This window comes from Hippopotamus amphibius, chromosome 2 (genome assembly GCF_030028045.1).
Source record: "Hippopotamus amphibius kiboko isolate mHipAmp2 chromosome 2, mHipAmp2.hap2, whole genome shotgun sequence".
Classification (NCBI taxonomy): Eukaryota; Metazoa; Chordata; class Mammalia; order Artiodactyla; family Hippopotamidae; genus Hippopotamus; species Hippopotamus amphibius.
In genome coordinates, this window is record NC_080187.1 from 4,002,772 (window position 1) to 4,025,746 (window position 22,975).

Consider the following 22,975-nt stretch of genomic DNA (forward strand, 5'->3'; position numbering starts at 1 on the left):
GTATCTGCCCGGGTCATGCTGGGGCAGTTGGCCAGGATGGGTGCAGGCTCCTTGCGGGAATGAGGCGTGGGGGGTGGCCATCCTGCCAGCCGGGGGCCAAGATGGGGACAGAACGCACACAACCCCAAGACCACCCACGACTGCAGGACTACGATAAAAGCACCTGTCAGTGCCATTATGCACATTATAGGGCTAAAACATCACAGGCCAAAAAGGTGCCGTCAGGAATGTGGCACCCGCGGGGCTGCGGGATTTGAAACTCCAATGCTTTATGACCTATGTCAATGCCTCTCCTCCCGTCTTCTGCTTCCTCGGAAAGCTAACTGGGCTGGCTGTTAGGTGGCCACAACGCCGGAGTCGTGCGCCGATTCTGGAAGCGAGGACTCGGAACAGTGGTACAGGAAACAAGTTTCCCCAGCAGCTACAGCAGATGAGGAACAGGGCTGCCAGGAAAACCAAGGCACAAATTGTGCGAGGTTTCCGTTCCAGGAGGAAGCTGAGCAGGTAGAAGCCCCTGAACGTGGAGTGGCTGAACCACAGGGCGGGGTTGAGGGGCTTGGGGAGGAGGAGGACGGGCACCAGCCACTGCAGGCGATACGTGACCTCTGCCGGTCAGGGCCTTCGCCGAGGCCACCGGGCGCCGCTGCAGGAACCGGCTGCCCTCGGCTTTCTTCAGCCCTCGCTCTCCAGGAGCTGAGCCGCTGTGCTCTCTGGCTGTCAGCCCGGAATCACCAAGGCAGCAGGGATCCTCTCTTGGTTCACTTGTGCTCTCCGTCTGCTGCCAGCACTGTACAGAACTTGACCTCTATGAGCTTTTCATCAAAATTAATTTTCTATCCGCATAGAGGCAAATGGCAGTTGGCCTCTGTGCCAGACAGTTTTCTGGACAGAAGAGAAGTGCCCTCAAGTAGCAGGCCATCGGGGGCACCAGGGCCACGCTCACAGACCGCGTTCCGGTCTTCCTGCCGCGCTTGGAATCCGAGCGGTGGCAGCTGTGACCCTCTGGTGGCAGTAGCAAAAGCCCACTCCAAGCTCCAGAGGCTCAGCTCAAAGGGTACAAAGAACCTCGCTGGCTGAGGAACACCTGCCAGCCCCTGGGGGTAAGGGAGCAGAGGTTGAAATGTCCTGCCTAGCAGAACGCTATCCCAGAGTGCCTTCAGACCACTTCTCTGGAGGGCTCATCTCATCCCTTCCGCGCATACAAAGGCGCCTTCCCTCCGGCATCCCCCCCACAGGGTCGACACCCAGTGACTGCTGCTTTTGCGCCCAGGGTTCAGTGCCCTGGCTCGGCTCCCTACAACCGCCACCGCTGTAGATCTACCAACTGTAAGAAGCGGGATGCCGAGTCAGGGAAAGGTTCCGCGATCAGGGACTCTCGCAAAGCAGGGGCCGTGGGCTTCTAATACAGCGAATATCAGAAAAAGAGTGATGAGCCGGGGGTCTGTGAAGTCAAGGCTTCTGGAAACGGCAGATGATCCCTCTCTAAATTAGGTCCCCCTGGTATTCCATCCATGCCCAAGGTGCGATCTGGCGTGGCACCGGACACTGGGCTCGAATTTGCAGGCCCGGCCTCGGAGAGAGGGATTCTGCTACCAAGAGGCACGCACCCCTTCTCTTACCCTATGCTCTAACTCAGAGTTGTATTTCGCCTCCATTTTACATTAAAATTCACAAGAGGGCACAGTGGAATCTTCTGGAAAGGGGCTAAGATGACTCAGGAGGCGGGGGTTGGTGTGGAAAGAGCAGATGGATTATTTTTTTTCTCTCCTGACGAATGAGGAGTGCCCCTGGCCACCCCGCCTCATGGAACCCTCCCCCCCCCCACAAGCAAGCCTAATAATTTTTATTGGAGTATAGCCTGGTTTTTCTCTGACAGATCTCCTAAAAGCTCTGGACTCTAGCCCAGCAGAGAGGCTGGCCTGTGTGCCTGGGCTACCGTAGTCCCCTTCGTGTGTATGGTGTGGGATTTGCTGTGCAAGGCCGCGGCCGCTGCTTTTCCTCTCTCAGGCGATCTTCTGACTCCTGGTTCTCACAAAAGAAAAATGGGAAATTCAGACAAAACTAGGAGCAGTGGGGTTATTACATATCAGCTGCATTATGGTAATTCGGTGGAGAAAATTTAATCCAAAAGTCTGAACTGGGAGTTTTGAATCCTGGTCCATGGACCTGTTTTGAACTTTAGGGACAGACTGTGGGAGCCTGGAAGCCCCTGAAATTAGATGCACATATTTGCAGGTATGCGTATTTTCCTTCAGAAAGACTCCATGGTTATCAGTGTATGTTTGGAACATCTATGACCTTCCAAAGAGTCTAGGTTGGAAGTATCAAAGTTCTGAATTGGTATAACTGACAAAGTAGAAAACTAACCAAATTGATTCAGTGGCACAAATACTTTTTTAAAATGTTTTTCTGGGCTGGAGTACAGTCTGTAAGGGCAAATGCACCTGTGTCAATGTTTATAGACATTGCAAATCAGACAGACACATATCGGACCCTGACACTGCCGCTCGATAGCTGTGTGGTCTGGACACGTGTCTTTACCTCTCTTAACTTCCCCACTGATGCCTCTGCTCGAGGGACTCTGCTTGAGAGGTTCTTAGCACAATAATTTTCAGGGTCTCCAGTTCTGTTTACAAGGTGCTCAAAAGGAACATTTTTTTTTCTCTCGCCTTTATTTATTTATTTAATGTTTCTGCAAGGTTTACTGTATCTTTTTTTTAAAAAGAACTTTTATTGAGATATAACTGACATACAATAAACTGCATATATATTTTTTTTAAGAACTTTTATTGAGATACAGTTAACAGACAATAAAAAGCATATATTTAGAGTGTACAAATCTCCCAATTCATTCCCCCCCCCCAACCCTCCCCGCTTTCCCCACTTGGTGTCCATGTGTTTGTTCTCTACATCTGTGTCTCTATTTCTGCCTTGCATTTCCTCTTTCATAGCTGTGAGCATTTGCCTTATGTATTGAGGTGCTCCTATATTGGATGCATAGATATTTATAATTGTTATCTCCTCTTCTTGGATGGATCCCTTGATCTTTATGTAGTGTCCTTTCTTGTCTGTTGTAACATTTTTTATTTTAAAGTCTATTTTATCTGATATGAGTATCGCTACTCCAGCTTTCTTTTGATTTCCATTTGCATGGAATATCTTTTTCCATCCCCTCACTTTATGTCTGTATGTGTCCCTAGGTCTGAAGTGGGTCTCTTGGAGACAGCATATATATGGGTCTTGTTTCTGTATCCATTCAGCCAGTCTGTGTCTTTTGGTTGGTGCATTTAGTCCATTTACATTCAAGGTAATTATCCATATGTATGCTCCTATTACCATTTTCTTAATTGTTTTTTTTGTTTTTGTTTCTGTAGGTCCTTCTCTTATGTTTCCTGCTTAGAGAGAAGTTCCTTTAGCATTTGTTGTAGGGCTGGTTTGGTGGTGCTGAATTCTCTTAGCTGTTGCTTGTCTGGAAAGCTTTTGATTTCTCCGTCAAATCTGAATGAGATCCTTGCTGGGTAGAGTATTCTTGGTTGTAGGTTCTTCCCTTTCATCACTTTAAATATATAGTGCCACTCCCTTCTGGCTTGCAGTTTCTGCTGAGAAATCAGTTGTTAACCCTATGGGCGTTCCCTTGTATGTTATTTGTCCTTTTTCCCTTGTGGCTTTTAATAATTTTTCTTTGTCTTTAATTTTTGTCAATTTGACTACGTCTTGGCATGTTTCTCCTTGGGTTTATCCTGCCTGGGACTCTCTGCGCTTCCTGGACTTGGGTGGCTATTTCCTTTCCCATGTTAGGGAAGTTTTTGACTATAATCTCTTCCAATATTTCCTCAGGTCCTTTCTCTCTTCTCGTTCTGGGACCCCTATAACGCGAATATTGGTGCGTTTAATGTCCCAGAGGTCACTTAGGCTGTCTTCATTTCTTCTCATTTTTTTTTCTTTATTCTTTTCCACATCAGTGATTTTCACCATTCTGTCTTCCAGGTCACTTATTCGCCCTTCTGCCTTCCAGGTCACTTATTCGCCCTTCTGCCTCAGTTAATGTGCTATTGGTTCCTTCTAGTGTATTTTTCATTTCAGTTATTGTGTTGCTTATCTCTGCTTGTTTGTTCTTTAATTCTTCTAGGTCTTTGTTAAAATTTTCTTGCATCTTTTTGATCTTTGCATTCAGTCTTTTTTCAAAGTCCTGGATCATCTTCACTATCATTATTCTGAATTACTTTTCTGGAAGGGTGACTATCTCCATTTCATTTATTTTTCTGGAGTTTTATCTCGTTCCTTCATCTGATACAAAGTGCTCTGTCTTTTCATTTTCTCTGTTTTTCTGTGGCTGTGGTTTTCATTCTACAGCCTGCAGGATTATGGTTCGTCTTGATACTGCTCTCTGCCCTCTGGTGGATGAGGCTATCTAAGAGGCTTGTGTACACTTCCTGATCAGGAACATTTAAAATTTGTTTTCAAGGACTTTCCTGGTGCCACAGTGGTTAAGAATCCAGCTGCCAATGCAGGGACATGGGTTCGAGCCCTGGTCCAGGAAGATCCCACATGTTGCAGAGCAACTAAGCCCACGCACCATAACTACTGAGCCTGCTCTCTAGAGCCCACAAGCCGCAACTATTGAGCCTGTATGCCACAACTACTGAAGCCCACGTGCCTAGGGCCTGTGCTCTGCAACAGAAGCCACTGCAATGAGAAGCTCATGCATCGAAATGAAGAGTAGCCCCCACTTGCCACAGCTAGAGAAAGCCCACATGCAGCAACGAAGACCCAACACAGCCAAAAATAAAAAATAAATTTATAAAATGAAATTTCTTGTCAGGCAGAGAAATGTCCATTTTAAATTGTAGGGAACCTAACTATATCAGTAGATGTTCTAGCTGCAGAGAAAACAGTTATGTCAAGTGACTTGGAGGCATTGTTATATGTTCATAGCAGGATTTATCCTAAGGAGAAAGAGCAAAGCAATCTTAAACAATTTTCAGTGGTCATATTATTTTATCATATATTACTTTATGTAATTTATCATTGTTATTTAAATGTGTATTCTTGATAATTTATGTGATCTTATTTTCTATTTTGAATATATATGTTATGGGAGAAAAAGTAATTCTGTAGTGGTATAAGATTTTCAGCATAGGTGGAAAAAGAAACAGGAGTAAAATCAGAGAGGAACTTCCCTGGTGGCCCAGTGGTTAAGACTCTGCACTTCCAGTGCAGAGGGTGTGGGTTTGATCCCTGTTCGGGGAACTAAGATCCCACGTGCTGTGCAGAGAAGTAAAACCTTATAATCTTACATTTTAATTGGGAAGTATCTGTATGAACTCAACTTATTTTTTTCTTCGTAAAAAAATGTCTATTTCCTAGCTCTGTAATCCAAAGCCCTAGAGGTAAAGAAAACCCAGGAGCAACAGGCACCCCCTGGTGCCCAGACTGGGGTATCTAAACACCATTTTCCACACCAAGGAAGGAGGCACCCTGGAGCGATGGTTAGGCTGAGTCTAAGAGAGGAAATGCAGTGGAGGAGCCTGGGCCACCATGGCAGCTGGAAGCCAAGAAGGCATTGAAGACCAGAGGGTGTGTCAAAGGACACAGGACCCAACCTGGGGCTGCTCTCAGGCCAAAGATGAGACAAGTAGGGCAACAAAAAGCATGTCTGCGATTGACTGAAACAAATCATTACAAAGCTAAAAGCGTCCCCCTGGTCATCATGGGTCATTGCTATGGAGCCATAAGTGAGGCCAGTGGATGAGGGTGGCAACACTGGGCCTGTTGGTCAATCAGTGCTCAGGTCACTAAAGGGACCCAGCAGACAACGGTGCCTTCCAACCTCATGGGCACATTCGAAGCTGAGTTGCTGTTAATTTGTTAGGTGTAATGACAGCATTACTGTTTATATTTTTTTACTTTTTAGATATATTTAGTTATTTATTTGGTTGCACTGGGTCTTAGTTGTGGAAGGCGGGCTCCCTAGTTGCGGCATGCAGGCTCCTTAGTTACAGCATGGCAACTCTGTTGGGCATGCACGTGGGATCTAGTTCGAACCCAGGACCCATGCATTGGGAGCGCGGAATCTTAACCACTGCACCAGCGAGGAAGTCCCAGACAGCGTTACTGTGTTTTTAAAACAAAAAGTCCTGATGTGTTAGAGACACACACTGAAGTATGGGATTTCCTTACAATTACAGCAAAACACAAATACGAAACAAAACAAAAATCTGGGGAATAGGTGCAACAAGTTTGGTAGACGGTAGCTTGGTAAAGCCATATGATGGATAAATAGGGGCTTATTCTACAGTACTCAGTACTTGGGGGCATATTTGCTATTTTCCATAATAAAATGCTTTTTTAAAAGGGGTTTTGGTTTTTGTTTTGTTTTGTTTTGAGGGGGTGTTTCTAAGTAGGGAATCACCAAATACTTTTCAAGAACCTGTTCAGTTTGGCACACAGAAAGCAGGCTCTGGGTAAGGTGGGGCTTAGCCACAGAGGGAGCGTCCCTGCCCCAGACAGGCCTTTCTCAGCTCTGCTCAGGGACCAAGGCGGCTTCCAGAAGGGGCCCAGAACCCATACCCTCTCCCCTGAGCTTTGAGGTTAGCAGTGTGGCTCAGAACGTGTTCAGCGTGGCTCAGAAGTGGACCAGCCCCAGCTGAGATCCACCAGCAGAGACTGCAGCCTCCGAAGGCAAGTGTTCGAAGGGAGGGAAGGGGGAAGGCCCAGCTCATCTCCAGGGAAGAGTGGCTTCTGGCGGTGGCAGCCGCGCCTCGCCCCCAGCAGCAGGGAGAGGCACGTCAGAGCGGTCAGCTCTACAAGGCAGGTTCCCAGGACTGACCACTTCGGGCCAACGGTGAGTCACTGGGGTCTGTGGTCTGTCGTGGGAGGGGGGCTTCTGTTTGACTTTGGAACTTGTGGTCACACGCTGTGGCCCAGGCTGCTGGCTGAGAAAGGGGCTGACGGGGCTCATCTCTGGCTCAGGGAGCATGTGGGGAGGGTAGGTTCAGCCCCACCCAGGGACCCTGCATGGTCTCCGCTTCCACACCAGGCAGCCCTGAGACAGCGCCTGTCTCCCGTGACCCTCTCAAGAACACATCCATTTGGAACAGGAAGGGATGAACACGAGGCTGTAGGGCCGAGGCTGGAATTACCTGGCCCAGCTGGCGAGGGCCACCAGGCCTGTCCTCCACCATCCCTGCATCACCCCCCCGAGGTCAATGAATGAACGACTGAAGGAGCAAACGATGTCCAGCCAGAGCCCAAGCCCCGAGGCAAGAGGAAACCGCTCTCTGGCTCCAACACTCCCACTGAAACACCAAGACTCCTTGGGAACGTGTATAATAGGCCAGTTCCAGCTGGGTCTGCCCTTTGCCAGGTTACGCCAAATGGATGGGGTCCAAACACAAAGACGGTCTTGGCCACCTGTGACCAGGGACCAGGCCTCTCACCCCGTCCTTGCCTCCAGCCTGAGCCGCAGCCAGGGCTGGCCCCTCCCCCGCCGCAGCATCTCCACCTCCCACCTTGTGGGTCTCAGCCAAAGGGAGGTGCTGGGCGCCGGCCCAGCCCGCTGGACACTGGGCTGGCTCGTGGCTGTGTGAAGCCAGGGCACAGTCTTCGGGATGTCCACAAGTGCCCAGGCCCGGAGGGCAGCCCCGGGCAGGGCCAGGGCCAGCCGCACTTGCCTGCTCTCCTCAGAGGGGCCGTCGAGCCCGTCCTGGCTCGTCCCGGCTCCCTCATCAGGCCTGGTCGGGCACCGGCCTTGGGCCCACGGCTGGTATCACACGTAGTCCAGAATCTCCGTCTCCATCTCGTTCTCACTCCCATCCGATGGCTTGAAGTCCTCCTCCTCCTCTTCATCCTCCTCCTCCTCCTCATCCTCCCCGGATTCACAGGTCAGCTGCTCTTTCCCACTGTCAGCTTTGGTCGGGCTGGAGAAGAGAGCTGGGCCAAAAGACAAGGCCGCGTGTGTCCCAGGGCTGGCTCCTGGGCGGCCCCACACCAGCTGTCATTGGTCTCAGCCAGAGGGAGCCCCGCCCCCAGATCCGGCCCTCGGCTCCTGGGGGCCTGTCTACAGATACAGTGTCTGGGCTCAAGTCTAGAGAAGCTGCTTGGGAAGTACGGGTGGCCGGGGTACCTGGGACTCCAGTTTAACAAGCACTTTAGGGAACACTGAAGCCAAGGGCCTTGAAGACCTCTTCCCCGGAGGAGCCCCGGGCAGCTCACGGGTCCCTGCTCACAGGAGTGTGCAGGGCTCTGTGCCGAGTCTGGACTGGACTCTCAGAGGGGGCCTGCGTCCTAAAGGAGGCTGAGAACTCCTACTCCAGTCAGCTCCGTGGGGGTTGCCGGGTCTGGGACGCCCCCTCCCTGAGCCTGGGAGGAACCCCCGAGAAGGGCCCTTTCTCTTACTCTCCCCCAGCGCTGTCAGACCCGCAAGGGCTCTCTCCCCTTCCTCACTCCCTGTGGCAGGACTGCTTGTCCAGGGGAGGGGTAGGCAGTGCCAGGCGACAGGAGCCCGGTCCCCACAGTCCCTGCCCTCCCAGGGGAGACAGCAGCCATGTGCCCACACGTGGCGCAGGATGTAGGATGACGTCAGGGCATAAAGCGCCGGCCGCGTTCCAGCCCCACCCCTAACCCTCTGGTCTCCTGCCTTCAACTCCCAGGGCTGAGCGCCTCAGGGTGCAGCCTGGGGGATGCTGGCTCCTGGCTCCGGGGCTGAGCCCTGGCTCGGAAGGCCTCCCTCCCACCATTGTCAGGGCAAGAGGCTCCCACCTGGGTGCGCTCTCTTGGGGAGCAGGTCCATGAGGGACACCTGCTCAGGCCCCAGAAGGGGGCCCACGGCACCCAGGGCTTCCCTTCCACCCGAGCAGCCCTCACCAGGCCTCTTGGAGCGGATCGTCTGCCGGATCATGAGGGACATCGCATCCCTCAGGTCGTCGCTGGTCTTGGGGAGGCACCAGCCGTCGCGCTCTGTGCAGAAACTCTCAGCCCCGTCATTGCGGTGGATGAGCTTCTGCAGCCTGCGCGGTGGGAGACAGAGTTCCAGGGTGGGGTCTCTGCCCACAGGTGCCAGTGAGCGGTCTGGGCAGAGCCGGGGTCGTGCTCAGAAACACAGCACTCAGAGCGCCATCCCCAGGGGTGAGCGTGGTCACCAAGGGCGTCCACGAGAGCCACACGTCCCACCCAGGGCCCCGACCCCCACACTGCACCCAAGGCGAGCATGTGCCGGCGCCCACTTCCCTGGGGAGCGCCCGGGCATTCACCAGGTCCCAGGCTGGGTTTAACACGCTCCCGTCTCCGCCCCGGCACCTTCCCCTAGCGGTTTAAACATCACCAGGAGCAACTGATTCAAGGTGTCTGGGCTTCTGGTCAGCTCTGGGGACCGGGAACCGTGTCGGGAACCCCCGTGCAGACAACAGAGGAGGAGGACAAAGACCCAGCCCGGCGCCGTGCTCTGCGCCCAGCACGGTGGGCTGCTCAGCGGTGAGGTCTGGGGTGCACCTGGGAAGCTGCTCCCGAGGGCTGCACGAGCCCGGGCAGAGGCCTCTCCCGGCAGCACTAACTCCCAGGCGGCCGGCCTTCTCGCTGAGACTAAGGCTGCCGTGGAATGGAAGAGTCGCAGGAAACACTCCGGTCCCCTGGTGGTCTCTCTGCACTGACCCCGTGTCCCAGGGGCCCCACCTCAGCATCTTGGGGCCCCTCGCGTACGTACTCTTCCACATTCAAGTCGCAAAACTGGTAGAACATCTGTCGGTACGGCGGCAGGGCCCCCTCCCGGAAGATGTAGACCGAGTCCTGGGAAAGGAGGGCAAAGACTGGAAGGTCAGAGGGAGCGTCCCCGGGGGCGGGCGGCGCTGGAGACCCCCACACTGCAGCCCCCACAGGGCCTCTCCCAGGGTCGCTGCCCATCCTGCAACCAGCACCTGGCAGGCCTGCCTCCTCTCCCTGGGTTCAGGTGGGGCGGACGGGCCAGGGGGCAGGTGTGTAGAAAACGAGCTGCGACCTCCCAGGCGTCAAGGGGTGGTCAAAGCAGCCAGGCCCTCCCATGGCCCCCGGGGACCCTCGAGCCGCCTGGGGGGCTGGCCAGGCAATTCCGGCAGGGGGGCCCCCGGCTGTGGCTGGGCTCTGCCTCGACACCTCCTGCGGGGCCCTCCTCCCTCCTCACTTCCACTACTTGGTCACCTTAGGTGGCCTGCAGGCCAGGTCCAGAGGTGGGGATAACAGCCTAAAACAAGAGTCCTGGAAGAGGACAGTCGCTTGGGCGAGGATCTGGCCCCACTCCCTGAGGACAGGGGAGACTGAGGCTGCTGGAAGACAGCCGCCCCCCACTCCCTCTAAGAGGCAGGTGACTGCAGGGATGGGGTGCACCCTGCCCGGCCTCCCCCCAGCCCGGAGCGGCTCACATCAGCCCAGGCACAGGAAAGGCCTTTGGACGTCGCCACCTCTGTTGGGTGACTGTGCTACTGAGAGCCTGAGCCCGTGAGGGTGGCCCTGGGTGCTCGTCCATGCGGCGCCCGGCATCCGGCCCCCGGCTGCGGTGCAGACGGTCTGCTCCGGCTTCGGGCTCGCAGAGCCTGGTGCTCACCCTTCCCACAGCGGCCACGTGGGGCCTCACCGCCCAGCTCCCAGACCCGTGTCTGAGACCCGTCCCTGCGACGTGCCCGGGGGTCTGGTGTTCACACCCTGAGTTGTCTCCAGAGGCTGTCCCGGGAGGTGGGAGTCCTGTGACCCGAGAGGTGGGAGTCCTGCGAAGGCTCAGGGAGGGCAGGGCTGCCTCAAGCAGAGCCCCTCCCAGCATCACAGGTGGGGCCGGGGCGGGCCTGCCCGAGGGAGGGCCCCTGCTCCACCCTCCCTTCATCCTCACCCAGGCAGAAAGCTCAGGGGGCACCCACCTTGAGCTTGTACTTGTTGGAGGCCAACTTGCGTGCACTGGCTGACCCAGAGGAACCCAGGCCCTGCTGCAGGTCACGCATGGCGACGAGCTGGCTGCCTGCGAGGGGACCACGGCACGGCTTCGCAATCAAGGGTGTGTTCCTCCCACCCCCCGGCCTGCCCTCCTGGCAGCCCCCTCCCTCCCCAGGGTGTGCTGGCCAGCAGTGCCCCGGAGTGACCCCCTCGGGAAGCCCCTCCCCATCCCGCGCTCCGGATGCCCCTCTTCCCCAGCGCCCGATCCGCAGAGGGAGCCTGAGGCCCTCACCTGTCTTTTTGACGGTGATGGGGAGGCTGTAGTTGTAGGTGCTGCGCTTGGCCTTGACGGGCATGTCACTGGGAGCGTAACCTGCCGGAGAGGGAGGGCACGTCAGGTGGAGTGGGCGCAAACAGGGCTGCCTGCACCGCAGGCCACCGGGGCTCCCTGGGGCCGACTCAGGCCCCGCCCTGGAGCAGCAGGAGCCGCGGCGTCCTGGTGCTTTGTGTGTGTGCCGGGGGGCTCACCACGGGCTGGGGACAGGACACTGACTAGACGCCTGGCCTGCACCGCAGGAGCCGTAAGTAACCGAATGACCACTAGAGGGTCACCACAGGAGCCAGGACGAGAGCTTGGGGCCTCAAGTCTGTGCTATTCTGCCTCCAACAGTCCGACCAAGGCGGGAAAGGCTGTTATCCTCTCCGTGTGGATATACTGTTATTACAGAAGAGAATGCTGGAAACAGGAAGCTATAAGGGGAAAGGAGTAGTAACTGTTTACCATATTTCATTCCACAGCGGATTCGGAAGTCAAGGACCTGATAAACCTTGGCGTCTGGGTGTTTTCGGGGGTCGTACCCGAATCGGATCCACAGGCTTCTCCAGGGGCCTGTTATCTGGAGACAGAAAGGGTGGGCGTGTGAAGCGGGGTCAAGGCCGCTCTGCGCTCCCCTGAGATGCAGGCCCAGGTGGCTGTCCAGGTGGGGCAGCACTGCACCCCAAGAGCTGGGGACAGGCTCTGGGACCCTGCCCCCAGCTCGCACGTGTGGCTCGGTCACCTTGGATAGGTCACTTGGCCTTTCCAAGCCTCGGTCTTCCTGGCTGGTGGCGCTTTTGTGAGGATTAATGAGACGGTGCCCCGGAGCCCTGCCCACAGCGCCTGGCCCAGGGCAAGAGCTCAAGAGCGGTCACAACTGTGCCAGCAGATGGGAGGTGCCGTCTCCAGACAGTGCTCCCGGGGCCCCTGTGTCTAGAAAGCCAGTGCTGAAAGGCAGGCAGCAGCCTTGTGAAGTCGGGTCTAGTGAGGAAGGATGAGTCTGTCCCACTGCCCCCGCACTCCCACCCCCGTCACGGTCACGGTCACGGTCATGTCGTCTGCTTGCCTCCCCAGGGCCCCACGTGGACCCTTGGCCAGTACGAGCTTTTCCTCGCAGCACCTTGGGGAATCTCAGTGAAGACCCCCTTTCTCCATACCTTCCTGGACTCAGTCCAAGGTGCACCTAACCCTCACTGAACCCCCCTCAACCCAGGGGGAGTGAAGGCGGATGGCATGCAGTTAGGGACCCAGACGCTGCAGCCAGACAGGCCGGGGCCCCCAGGGCTCTGCCACTCGCTGGCTGTAAGATCGTGGCCCATCGAGTCACCAATCCGAGCCTAGCCTCTTCATCAGAGGCACAAACCCTGCCGCCATCCGCCACGGAACAAGAAAGGATGCAACACACATAGCACTTAACCCAGCGCCTGGCCCTTAGAAAGCTCTCAATACACAGCCATTAAAGAATGTATAATCCCTTTAACAAGCCGCCTTGCAGGTGCCGGGACAGGGCTGCCTGCTCTTGCTGTGGCTCTGAGAGGTCACATCGGGGATAAGGACCACCCCGGTGGGAAGCGAGGTGGGCGGACACTCACCATGTAATAGGCCATGAAGGGCAGCAAGACCTTGAGCTTGTCTGGGTGGACGCTGATGTTGGCCTTGACGGCGTTACGTGACCAGATGGGACGGATTTCAAACAGCTGGAGGTCAAGGCAGAGGCTGAGATAAGCACGAGCGGCTTCCCTGCCTGCCGCAGGGTCCTCACATGGTCTGGCCCCGAAGGCCCTTCCGGAGACGAGTCGGGGCGGGGGTGGGTGTTGGGGTGGAGGAGCAGGGGCCGGGCAGGGGAGCAGCCCCAGGAGCCGCTGCGCGCACCCACTCGTCCCTCCCTCAGAAGGGCATGTGTAAGCGCTGTTGCAGGGCCTGGGGGTCCTGAAATGACCGTGAGGGACACCGTCCCTGTCCTTATGCAGCTCCAAGGACAGCAGGGGAGGCAGAGGACCAAAGCAGCCACAGCAGGGCCAGGAGGGGGACAGCCTAGAGCTCCGGGACCCTGAGCCGCCCCAGAGGGCAGAGGCCTGAGCCAGGATGTGATGAAGGCCGCAGGGGACGGCCCAGCCCCCTCCCCAGGGGGAGGACTGTGAAAGGCCAGGGGGGCTGGAGTGGGAGGGCCAGGGCGGGAGCGGCCCTGAGCCAGGTGGGGGATTGGGGTGTGTTCAGAGGACAATGAGGGGCCTCAGAGAGTGGCCCCCACGTCCCCCCGACCTCGTGAACGCTAGACACACAAGGTGTCCCCCACTTAAGAAATAACATTCCACCCCACCCCCATCCCACACCAAGGGGACAGTCACGTTCAACAGGGGCAGAGGCAAGTGTCAGTCAGCAGTGAGGTGCTGAGAACCCACTGTCCACACCTGTGGTGACGTGAGGACAAGCGGCCCCCGGCCTGGGTCTTCCCACCACCTGCAAGCCAGCAGGCAAGGCGGAAGCCGCCTCCTCCCAGGGCCCCTGTCTACCCCAACTCCAACGGGGAGGAAGCGCCGGCCTGGCACCCGGCAGGTGTCCCACCTGGTGTGCTGCAACCAAGGACTGGATGAACGAAAGCTTCCGGGATCCCGGAGCTCCACGCTGAGGTCACATCCGGACAATGTTTCCCATCCCAAAGGGACCTCTTAGGAGTTTTAAGCAGCACTCTCAAGCCTGGGAAAGCAGGGCTTATACTGGCATAGCTTTAGATGTGACATCTGGAGGTGAGCAGGTCCCACGTGTTTACAAACGAGTTTAAGACAAGGATGGGGCCCACATGGGTAAATGGGGGCTGGCCGGGGCAGAGAGGGCCCGAGGGGGCGGGGCTCACCTTTCTCAGGTCCTCCTCCACCTTGTGGTCTATGGGGTTGGTGCAGACCTTCCTCCACGTCTGGACTGCGGCGTCTAGCGGCTGCTCGGGCACCTCGTCCCCCTCGAAGTTGACAAAGATGGCGTTGTGGGGGCGCCGGGCCCTGCTCAGGCCAATCAGGTTCTCGCCTGAGATGGGGGGGTTGTTGTAGCCTTCCCTGGGGGCAGAGAGAGCTGGTGAGGGCAGGAGCTCCAGGCGTGGGCCCAGCGGTCCCGTCTGTGTGCCCGTCCCTGGCATCTGGGTGAGGAGTGGCTCTCCGTGTGGGCCATTGAAGGCAGGCGCCTGTGTTCTCAGGCCGATGACCGGAGGAGAAGGGGTAGCGAGTCTGAGTCAGCTCAGAGAGGCTCTGAAGCTGGGCCTGGCCAAAAGCCCCAGAGGCTGGTGTGCAGGGAAGGGCCCCTGCTGTGAGGCTGGTGGCCTCACACCCGCATCGCAGCGTGCACAGCACCATCCAGCCAGTGAAAAGCTGGAACCAGCCCAGAGGCCCAACAGGCAGGGACGGTGGCATCCGCTGAGGGGTGGGCGGCCACACAGGAACCATCAATCAGCTGTCAGGCCGCAGCTGCGCTTACTCACGTCCACGATTCACTCATCCAACACGCAAAGCAATCCCACGAGGAAGGACCCATTTCCCATGAAGTCCCTGAGGCCACAGGGGTTGGAAACCTGCCTCGCGTCAGAGCTGGAGGCGACAGAGCTGGGACTCGGGCCCAGGGAGGCTGGTTGGGTGCTAACCACTGTCCAGCCGACCTGGATGGAGCGTGAGTCTCTGGCCCGGAAGCATCTCGAGGACACCGCGGTGAACGGAGGACGGATGCCACCAAACTCTGTGTGCTCACGGAGGCTAAAAGAAGGGCTCTGGGGACTTCCCTGGCAGGGCAGCGGTTAGGACTCCACACTCCCACTGCAGGGGGCGCGGGTCCCACCCCCGGTCCGGATCCTTAATGCCACGTGGTGTGACCAAAAAAATCAGGAGGGCTTTGCCACCAAGTGCGCTGGGTCCCTCTCTGTCAGCACAGAACACATGGGTGGACGATTCCCAGAAGGCTCAGAGCACTTCCCTCTGAGCTGGGACGTCAGGGATGTCACAGCTGCGCTAAAGCAGGGGGAACAGCACAGGGAACCCCCACAAGCCCACCATCCGCTTCCACAACTGCTGTCACGTGGCCAGTTTCACGCCATCCAGGCCCCACCCCAAATCCACTCAATTATTTTGCAGGGCATTTCGAAGTACGTCCTGGATGTCATACAGGTGATTATCACCTGTGAAATGTGCTTCCATTTTACCTTAATTTTCCACATGAGTACACATCGCACGCATATGTATAAAGAACCACAAAGTGATTCTTCACACTGGGAAACAAAATCACAAAGACGGGATCAAATCTGTGCCTTTTTTAAAAAACACGACTCCGTTTGAAACCATCCCGAACACCTGCCCAAAGCCCCAACACCCCAGAAAGAAAGCCCCTGGCAGCCCCTTCAGGGCCGGGCAGCAGCAGCAGGGAGCAGGCCACTCGCTCTCCCCCCTCAACGGCCCCGGGGTCAGGGGGCCCTGTCAGGCCAGCTTCCCAGCCTCTCCCCGGCCCCCTGGGCACGTAGGAAGCTCAGCCTCCCTGGACCAGGGAAGGCCTCCTCTGCCAGGCCTCGGGACCCAGGAAGGCCAGCAGAGCAGAAAAATCAATAAAAGCCCTGGGAGAAAAGGCAGGTTCCTTCCATGTTCTGGAAAATCGATAAACCACATGGCAGAAAAACAGAGCCTGTGGGTCCAAGGGCAGCCGGCCCTCCCCCATCGTCCCCCTCCCAGGGGCTGGGGGACAGCTGTCTGCTGGCCCCACAGGACAGAGAAGTGACTCCGACGCTGCCATCCAGGGTCAGGGCCGGCAGTGCAGGGGGGTGGGGGTGGGGGCCCTCTAGTTCCTTCTTCTACTTATTTGTGTTGGTTTCTGACTGTGAGTAAAGTGCTTGTGGGGGGAAAATAATTTTAAAATTTCAGAAATATACATTTAAAAAATTTAAAACTCTCATACTGAGTATAATATATGCACAGAAAAAACTGTCACTGCACACGCCAGGGTTTTCAGCGGGGAGGGGGTGGACCCGCTTCTTTCCAGTTAGACATGTCTATAATGTCTGGTCTTTTCTAACAGGCACACTTTACTCCTGCGATCAGAAAAAGGGTGGGGGGTGGGCGGATGGACTCAACAGGCCTGAGAGACGTCACCCCTTGTCTGGCTCTCGAGTCCCTTTTGAGACGACTGGGGAACGGAGCGAGGACCGGGCCCTGGACGACATGCAGGACAGTGCTGTGTTTGCTGGTTCTGGTGGCAGGACTGCGGCGAAGTTCAAATAAACCAAGTCCTTCCCTGTGAGAGGCACACGCTGACTGGTTTCTGGAGGACATGCTGTGATGCTGGACGGGGGGAGGCGGCGGGGAGGCATGAAACCAGCAGAAGGTTGAAGCTGGTGACGTAGGTGGGGGTCCGTCAGACACTTCTCTCTCCTTTTGGAACTCTCCAGAATATATAATAAACTCTCCAGAATATATAATAAAGGAAGAGAACAATACACCTCTCTCCTTAGCATAAAACCTAAGCTCCTTTCCGTGGTCTGCGGGACCCTCACCTACCACTCTCTCAGCTCACTGTGCTTTGGGGGCAACACCCACCCCCCCACGCTGACCACTGACCACCCCTTTGCACGTGCCACCCCCTGGCCTGGAACATTCTCCCCGGATCTTCACCTGCCCGCCTCTGTTTCAAAGGTCAGCTCCCCCTAGGGCCTCCCGCACCCCACTCCCTGTCCACGACAGCCCACTCCCCACTTATCTCCTTTAAGACGCATACCTGCCCACAGGCCCCCACCGTCCACTCATCCTTCACTGGTGCTCCGCCGGCTGCCCAGCCCCGGCCCAGCACCGAGCCGCCTCTGTCCTGTTCCCACTGACACTGGCTCCAAGGAGAGCCCTGGGCCCCGACAGGTGGTCAGCACTCGTTGATGGAAAAACTCGATGAGGGAAGAGAAGGTTCTCATCCTCCCGCCCCTCCGGAGATAACTGTTCTGGGCCCAATCTTCCCGATCTTTCCAGGCTTCTACTTTCACCCAGTTTATTTTTATAGCACACAATCTGCTCTAACACCTGCCTTTCCTAGAGTGAGGTTCTCTGGACTCGAGCCACGCCGGCCCACAGCACCTGTCTCTTAAAGGCTGTGTGGTCCTCCCTGGCACAGACAGGCCTTTGTTTAATTAACTGCGTGGTCCCTATCAATGGACTGATGGTCCACTCACTCTATCACACGCTGCCCGGCACTCACTGCTCGGAGTATTTCCAAGAGCGTCACTCAGCCTCTAACACCGCAGAGAAGAGGGTGCTGTCACTCCCACCACCACCCCGGTGAGAGGTGGGGAGGCTGGCGGGGGAGGTCAGGGCTCACGCGGGATCGCAGGCCCCGCCCGCCCGGCCCTCCCACCACATCAGGCTCTCCCCGCGACCTGCTGCCGCCCACAAGCGACCAGGGAAGGCTCTCGCCAGTGCATCTTTGAGCGCTGAGGCGAGAGTCACTGCGGGATAAATTCCTGCAGGCCATCTGGTCAGCAGTGACAGATTCTGCCAGGCTGCTCTCCAGAAAGTCGACCTCGCTCCCAGGGCTCCTTCAGCAGGCAGTGTCTGCCTCTCTACACCTCAAGGTACATGGTTTTGGGGATGGGTCTCAGTCCAAAGGTGACATCCTGATTCTCTGTGGTGTGAGGACAGCCCTGAGCAAGGCCTCTGGGTGGGGCGCAGGGACCAGGGCTGGTTCCTGACACCCCGGTCAGGGCCTCCGGTCACCAGCTGCTCTGCTGCTGGAAGCGCTGCGGCCACGGGCCTGAGCAAAGCCGGCCGCCCTGGCCGCCTGACCCATGAGTGGCAGAGTCCAGCCCTCTGAGCGCAAGGCCCTCGCCCCGACACTGCTGGGCGGCGGCCACAGGGAGGCACTTACCGGTGCTGAGTCTCCGGGCGGTAGGAGTAGTCCACAGGGGTGTCCAGCCTGGAGAAGATGGGCGGGGGGATGTAGAGCGGCAGGTCCTGGTGGAAGAAGCTCTCCTTCTCAGGCTTCAGCATGAGCACCTTGCTATACATGGACATCTGCCTGCCGCCCGCCTCCGTGTGCACGGCCAGGTACTGGAAGTCAGACATCCCTGGGGAGAGCGGTGGACAGACAGCGGACACCCTGTCACACCGGCCCAGGCACTGGCAGCTGCCGCGACCCATGTCCACATCTTCCTGGGCTCCAAGTCTCTTGGATAAGTATTATTTTGGGGGGTAGGGGAGTTACATGGTATGTGAGGATAAAGTCTAGACCAGTGCTTCTTACACTGTACCATGCACAGGATCCACCCGGGATCTTGCTAAACGCAGATGCTGAGATGCTGCGTTGCTAACAAGCTCCCAGGTGAGGCTGAGGCTACTGGTGGGACACACATTGAGTGCAAGATGCCAGCTCCGTCAGAGAGAAAAACGGGCCCTGGGAGAGCTCGTCCCGGAAGCACAGCCCTCTGGTGACAGACGTTCAAGATCCCCATCGCGTGGGATCCTAGGCTCTGCTTTCGTCTCTCTACACTTTCTACTCCCCTCTTCCTTTTCAGTCTCTTCAGTTTCTATCTTAGGACTGCAGCGGCAACTACAGATCCTCCTAAGGCTTGTTAGTGATTCGCCAAGTGCCTACCGTGTGCGTGAACCGGCCCTTTCCCGGGCCTCGTCCCCCTGCATCTCCACGAGGCCGAGGGAACTCAGGGCTCCCACCGTACAGACAGGGAGCAGGCACGACTCCCCCTCCCCACCCCTCGCCTGAGCGCCGCCTCCCAGGGGTTCCCTGGGGGGAGCAACCTCGACTGAGGACTCCACGGGAGACGCCCAGGCGGCCGAGCGTTCAAAGCACAGGAGGTCCCGGGGAGGCGTCAGAGGGGAGGCCAGGCCCGTATCCGCGAAGGCCGTGATGGTTCCCAAACACGCGAGTGGGGTGGGGGTGGGTCTGAAAACTGGAGGCCTGCAGACCAGTTCACCTGGCCCCGCCAAATGGCTTTCGGGATGAGATTTCTCAGAGGACTCCAGCTGCTCTTGAGAATGCTGGAAACCGGGCAGCTGCGAGGCCCCTGTCCCCGGGGAGCCGCTGGCTGTGGGGGGAGGGCGGGCCTGCTGGACAGGGCCTGCGCTCTGCCCAGCCCCCTCCACTGGGTGGAGGGCCCACATGGCCCCCACAGGCAAGAGGGACACAGGCCCTGAAGTAACCCAGGGTGGGAAGAACGCATTTTGCAGTTACCTTGAAATTTGTAAACGGTGGAGACGATGCCAAGGCTCTCTATGTCAAACATGACCTTGGGGCGAGCCTCAGGCCCCGGCGCCCCGCTCTGCCGCCTCGTCTTCCTCTTGATCCGCAGCAGCAGGCTGCTGGTACTGAAGCGGTTGGCACACACGGGGTGGCAGTAGGGGTCCTTGGGCCGGAAGTACAGCTCCAGCCTCCTGGTGGGGTCCGCGTAGATCTGTGGCGAGGGCAAAGGAGATAGAGTGAAGGGCAGGCCACAGCCAAGGTGCTGGTGGCTCCTCCCTCAATGAAGGCCCGAGGGTGACCCACCTGGCCGGGGAGGGGCCAGGAGGCTCTTTCTGTTTCGTTCTGAGCTATTAGTTCCCACGAGGCTCATTTTTCAAACCCAAGTATCTTAGCTTTTATCTAAGATAGAGAAAATGACAGAGAAAATGAGGATGGTCTCTTCCTTCTCAGAGGCTGGAAAGCTGGAGACCATGACTGTCAGTTACACAAAGCCATCGTCTCTCAAGTGCCTGGTCAACGCCTCTAGCAACACTTCACGGAGGTGTCACCCCCCACGTCTGCCGCGGAGAGCCTGGATGGGAACTCAATGACTTGTCTGGGGCCTCCTAGTCTAGCAACAACCTACCCCAAAGGGTCCTGGAATTCAGCCTCATATACAAACGTTTCTAGGTCCAAAGGAGAGGAAGTCAATCACTGACAAGCACTTTGGCCCTGACTCGTGTCTTCTCCTTTCCACGCCTTGGTTCCTTGTCCTTAAAATGGACATAATAACAGTACCTACTCATCGGATTGTTACCATGATTAAATGAAAATGTATGTAAAGCACTTAGCCTGGCACCTAAGTCATGGTAAACACTCCACATGTGTCATCCATACAGGAATGCTTGTCCCACATGGGGTAAGAGGGACACAAGAAGTATAGGTTGTGTTGTGTGAAAGCACCAGCTATGTTCACTGGGCCAAGGTCACCTACTTGCTGGTCGGCTGGCTCCCAACACCCAGGACACAGCCTGGCCCTCAGCAGGTGCTCAGAAAGCCTCTAGGGAAAGGAGGTTAAAAAGAGCCCCTATCATAAGGAGGCAGGTCTGTGAGACTGCTGCGCTGGGAGCGGGCCTGCCACAGAGGAGGGGCACGAGACACAGGAACAGAACAAATGAATGACCAGTCTCTTCCCAAAGGGCTCACCACGTAACTGCTATAAACATCTCTGGGGTTAGCAGGAGTGAGGGGCGTGGTGATGCCACTGTAACGTAAATCAGTATAGAAGGACAAAACATGATTGACTGGGCCTCTACTGGCCTCCCGTGCTAATGACAGGTTCAAGGTTTTTCAATATTCATCAAGGATGAGGAAGCAGAATTAAGAGCTCAGACTTCAGGGACTTGCCTGGTGGCACAGTGGTTAAGAATCCGCTTGCCAATGCAAGGGACACGGGTTCCATCCCTGGTCCAGGAAGATCCCACATGCCGCGGAGCAACTAAGCCTGTGCACCACAACTACTTGGCCTGCGCTCTAGAGCCCGAGAGCCACAGCTACTGAGCCTGTGCGCCACAACTATTGAAGCCCATGTGCCTAGAGCCCATGCTCCACAAGAGAAGCCACCGCCCTGAGAAGCCCATGCACCACAAGGAAGAGTAGCCCCCACAACTAGAGAAAGCCTGCACGCAGCAACGAAGACCCAACACAGCCAATAAATAAGTAAAAAATAAATATTTTTAAAAATTTAAAAAGTAAATAAAAAATAAAGGAAGTGAGGAAAATAACAAAGCATTCAGACTTTAGAGGGAGGCATGCATGCCTGTACCAGGCAGGAGCTTGTTTGACCCAACCTTTCTTCCTGTGTCTTTATCTGAAAAACGGGAATAATAATGGTAGCTAACTCACTAGACTGTCATGAAGGTTCAGTCACACGTTCGGCCGAGTTATTCTGGAAGCAGGCACAGCTATGGATGTTAGGACTACGGGCGGTCCCGCTCTCATGACGTTTACAGCCTCAGAGCCAAGGGTCCAAGACAGACAATAAACTTGTTACAACATAATTTTAGATTGGAATTAGTAGGTTAACTGCTAGCAGCCGCTTTAGTGGGCAGTCAAGGGAGGACTCTTTAAAGAAGAGACACTTCAAGATCTGGTGCATGGGGACTTCCCTGGTGGTGCAGTGGGTGAGAGTCCATCTGCCAATGCAGGGGACACGAGTTCAATCCCTGGTGCGGGAAGGTCCCACATGCCATGGAGCAACCAAGCCTGTGCGCCACAATTAATGAGCCCGGGCTCTCTAGAGCCCGTGAGCCACAACTATTGAGCCCGTGTGCTGCAACTACTGAAGCCGGGGTACCTAGAGCCTGTGCTCGACAAGAGAAGCCACTGCAATGAGAAGCCGGCACACGGAAACGGAGTGGCCCCTGCTCTCCGCAACTAGAGAAAGCTAGCGGGCAGCAACGAAGACCCGAGGCAGCCAATTAATTAATTAATTTAAAAAAAAAAACATCTAGTGCATGTAAAGCACCTATACAGAGCTTTGCACAAGGTAAGAATCCATCCAAGCTCCACTGTCTGCTGGGTGACCTTGGACAAGCTGCCTCGGTTTCCTTGTAAAGTTCGGACAACGGCAGTTCCCACCTGGCAAGGTTCTAATCCGAACTGAACGTAAGTAAAGCACCTAGAAGTGTGGCTGGTGCAGGATACATTGTTAGCTATTACTACCTTTAACCCTAATATCATAATCCTTCGTCCCCCCTCTCATGTAGGTCTCCCGGTGCCTCAGTTTTCTGCTCTGTAAAATGAGGATGGGGCAGCCCGGCACATCTTGGGGGGTCGGGGGTCTGGGGGGTTAGGGGCTGCGGCCGAGCTGCGTTCACGGCACGAATGATGGGACGGAGCGGCCACCCTCTCCCCTCCCTGGGTCTGCCCCACAGCCCCTTTCCCTCTGACCCCGGGGAAAGGGTCCGGGCCCGGAGGTCTCAAAACAAATCCCCGCCCGCGGGCCGCTCCAGCGCCGACGCTGCTCACCCGGGAGACGCCTTCCTCGCCGCCCAGGGTCTGCAGCATCCTGGACACGTCGCGCACCACGCCCGGGTACTCCACGCACACCATGGGCCGCTCGCGCCGCAGCGGCACGGGGACGGCAACCCCGGGGCCCGCGCCCGCCGCCGCCGCCGCCATCCCGGCCAGTCGTCGGGCCCGCCGCGCGCTCCTGGAGGCCTCGCCTCGACGGCTCCGCGGGATAGTCGCTCGGGGCTGCCCGCACGCCCGCGCGGCTCTCAGTCCCTGAGCTGTGCGAGGCCTGCAGGCTCCGGGAGCGCACCCCCGGGGCACACACACGCGACCAGCCCAGAGGCCCGCGAGACACGCCCGGCCCGTTCAGCCAATGACAAGCGGGGGGCCGCGCCGCACGTTTCAGCCAATGAAGCGTCAGAAGGAAGCCCGGTTTCGGCCCCCTCCTTCCGGCTCCGTAGGCTTTTAGCCAATAACGAGCCAGGACTGGGCCAGGTCTCCGGCCCTTCCTCGGACTCCACCCAATGGCAGCTCGAGGGCGGGCTCGAGGCAGACTTCCGGCGTGTCCTC

At 56.8% G+C, this 22,975-nt stretch overlaps 1 protein-coding gene and 1 pseudogene across 6 annotated transcripts; both read right to left on the bottom strand.

Moving 5' to 3' along the window:
* Positions 1 to 335: 335 nt before the first annotated feature.
* LOC130844256 (bladder cancer-associated protein-like) lies at positions 336 to 7,184 on the bottom strand (annotated as a pseudogene).
* GTF3C5 (general transcription factor IIIC subunit 5) lies at positions 3,652 to 22,746 on the bottom strand. 6 transcript variants are annotated; one of them, XR_009051491.1, is made up of 12 exons: positions 22,421 to 22,746; positions 19,403 to 19,622; positions 18,083 to 18,281; positions 14,064 to 14,259; positions 12,802 to 12,906; positions 11,675 to 11,789; positions 11,186 to 11,266; positions 10,881 to 10,978; positions 9,701 to 9,783; positions 8,866 to 9,008; positions 7,674 to 7,974; positions 3,652 to 4,946 (listed from the first exon to the last, which is right to left on the bottom strand). XR_009051491.1 is itself a non-coding variant. In XM_057723874.1 (11 exons), the coding sequence occupies exons 1-11, from the start codon at positions 22,571 to 22,573 to the stop codon at positions 7,885 to 7,887; spliced, it is 1,428 nt and encodes a 475-aa protein (XP_057579857.1). In that variant the 5' UTR covers positions 22,574 to 22,746; the 3' UTR covers positions 3,652 to 7,884. The 6 variants fall into 6 exon arrangements, 5 of the variants coding, with proteins under 5 accessions (XP_057579857.1, XP_057579856.1, XP_057579855.1 ...); XM_057723874.1 differs by having other exon boundaries at positions 3,652 to 7,919; XM_057723873.1 differs by having other exon boundaries at positions 3,652 to 7,932.
* Between the last annotated feature and the right edge of the window lie 229 nt (positions 22,747 to 22,975).

Bases quoted from the DNA above. Each gene is read 5' to 3' on its own strand.
- GTF3C5 (XM_057723872.1), bottom strand. From the start codon at position 22,573: ATGGCGGCGGCGGCGGCGGGCGCGGGCCCCGGGGTTGCCGTCCCCGTG. The intron at 18,282-19,402 runs GTAACTGCAAAA...CGCTCTCCCCAG, and splicing joins CACCGTTTACAAATTTCAAG to GGATGTCTGACTTCCAGTAC. The intron at 9,009-9,700 runs GTACGTACGCGA...CCCACCGCGCAG, and splicing joins TGCGACTTGAATGTGGAAGA to GCTGCAGAAGCTCATCCACC.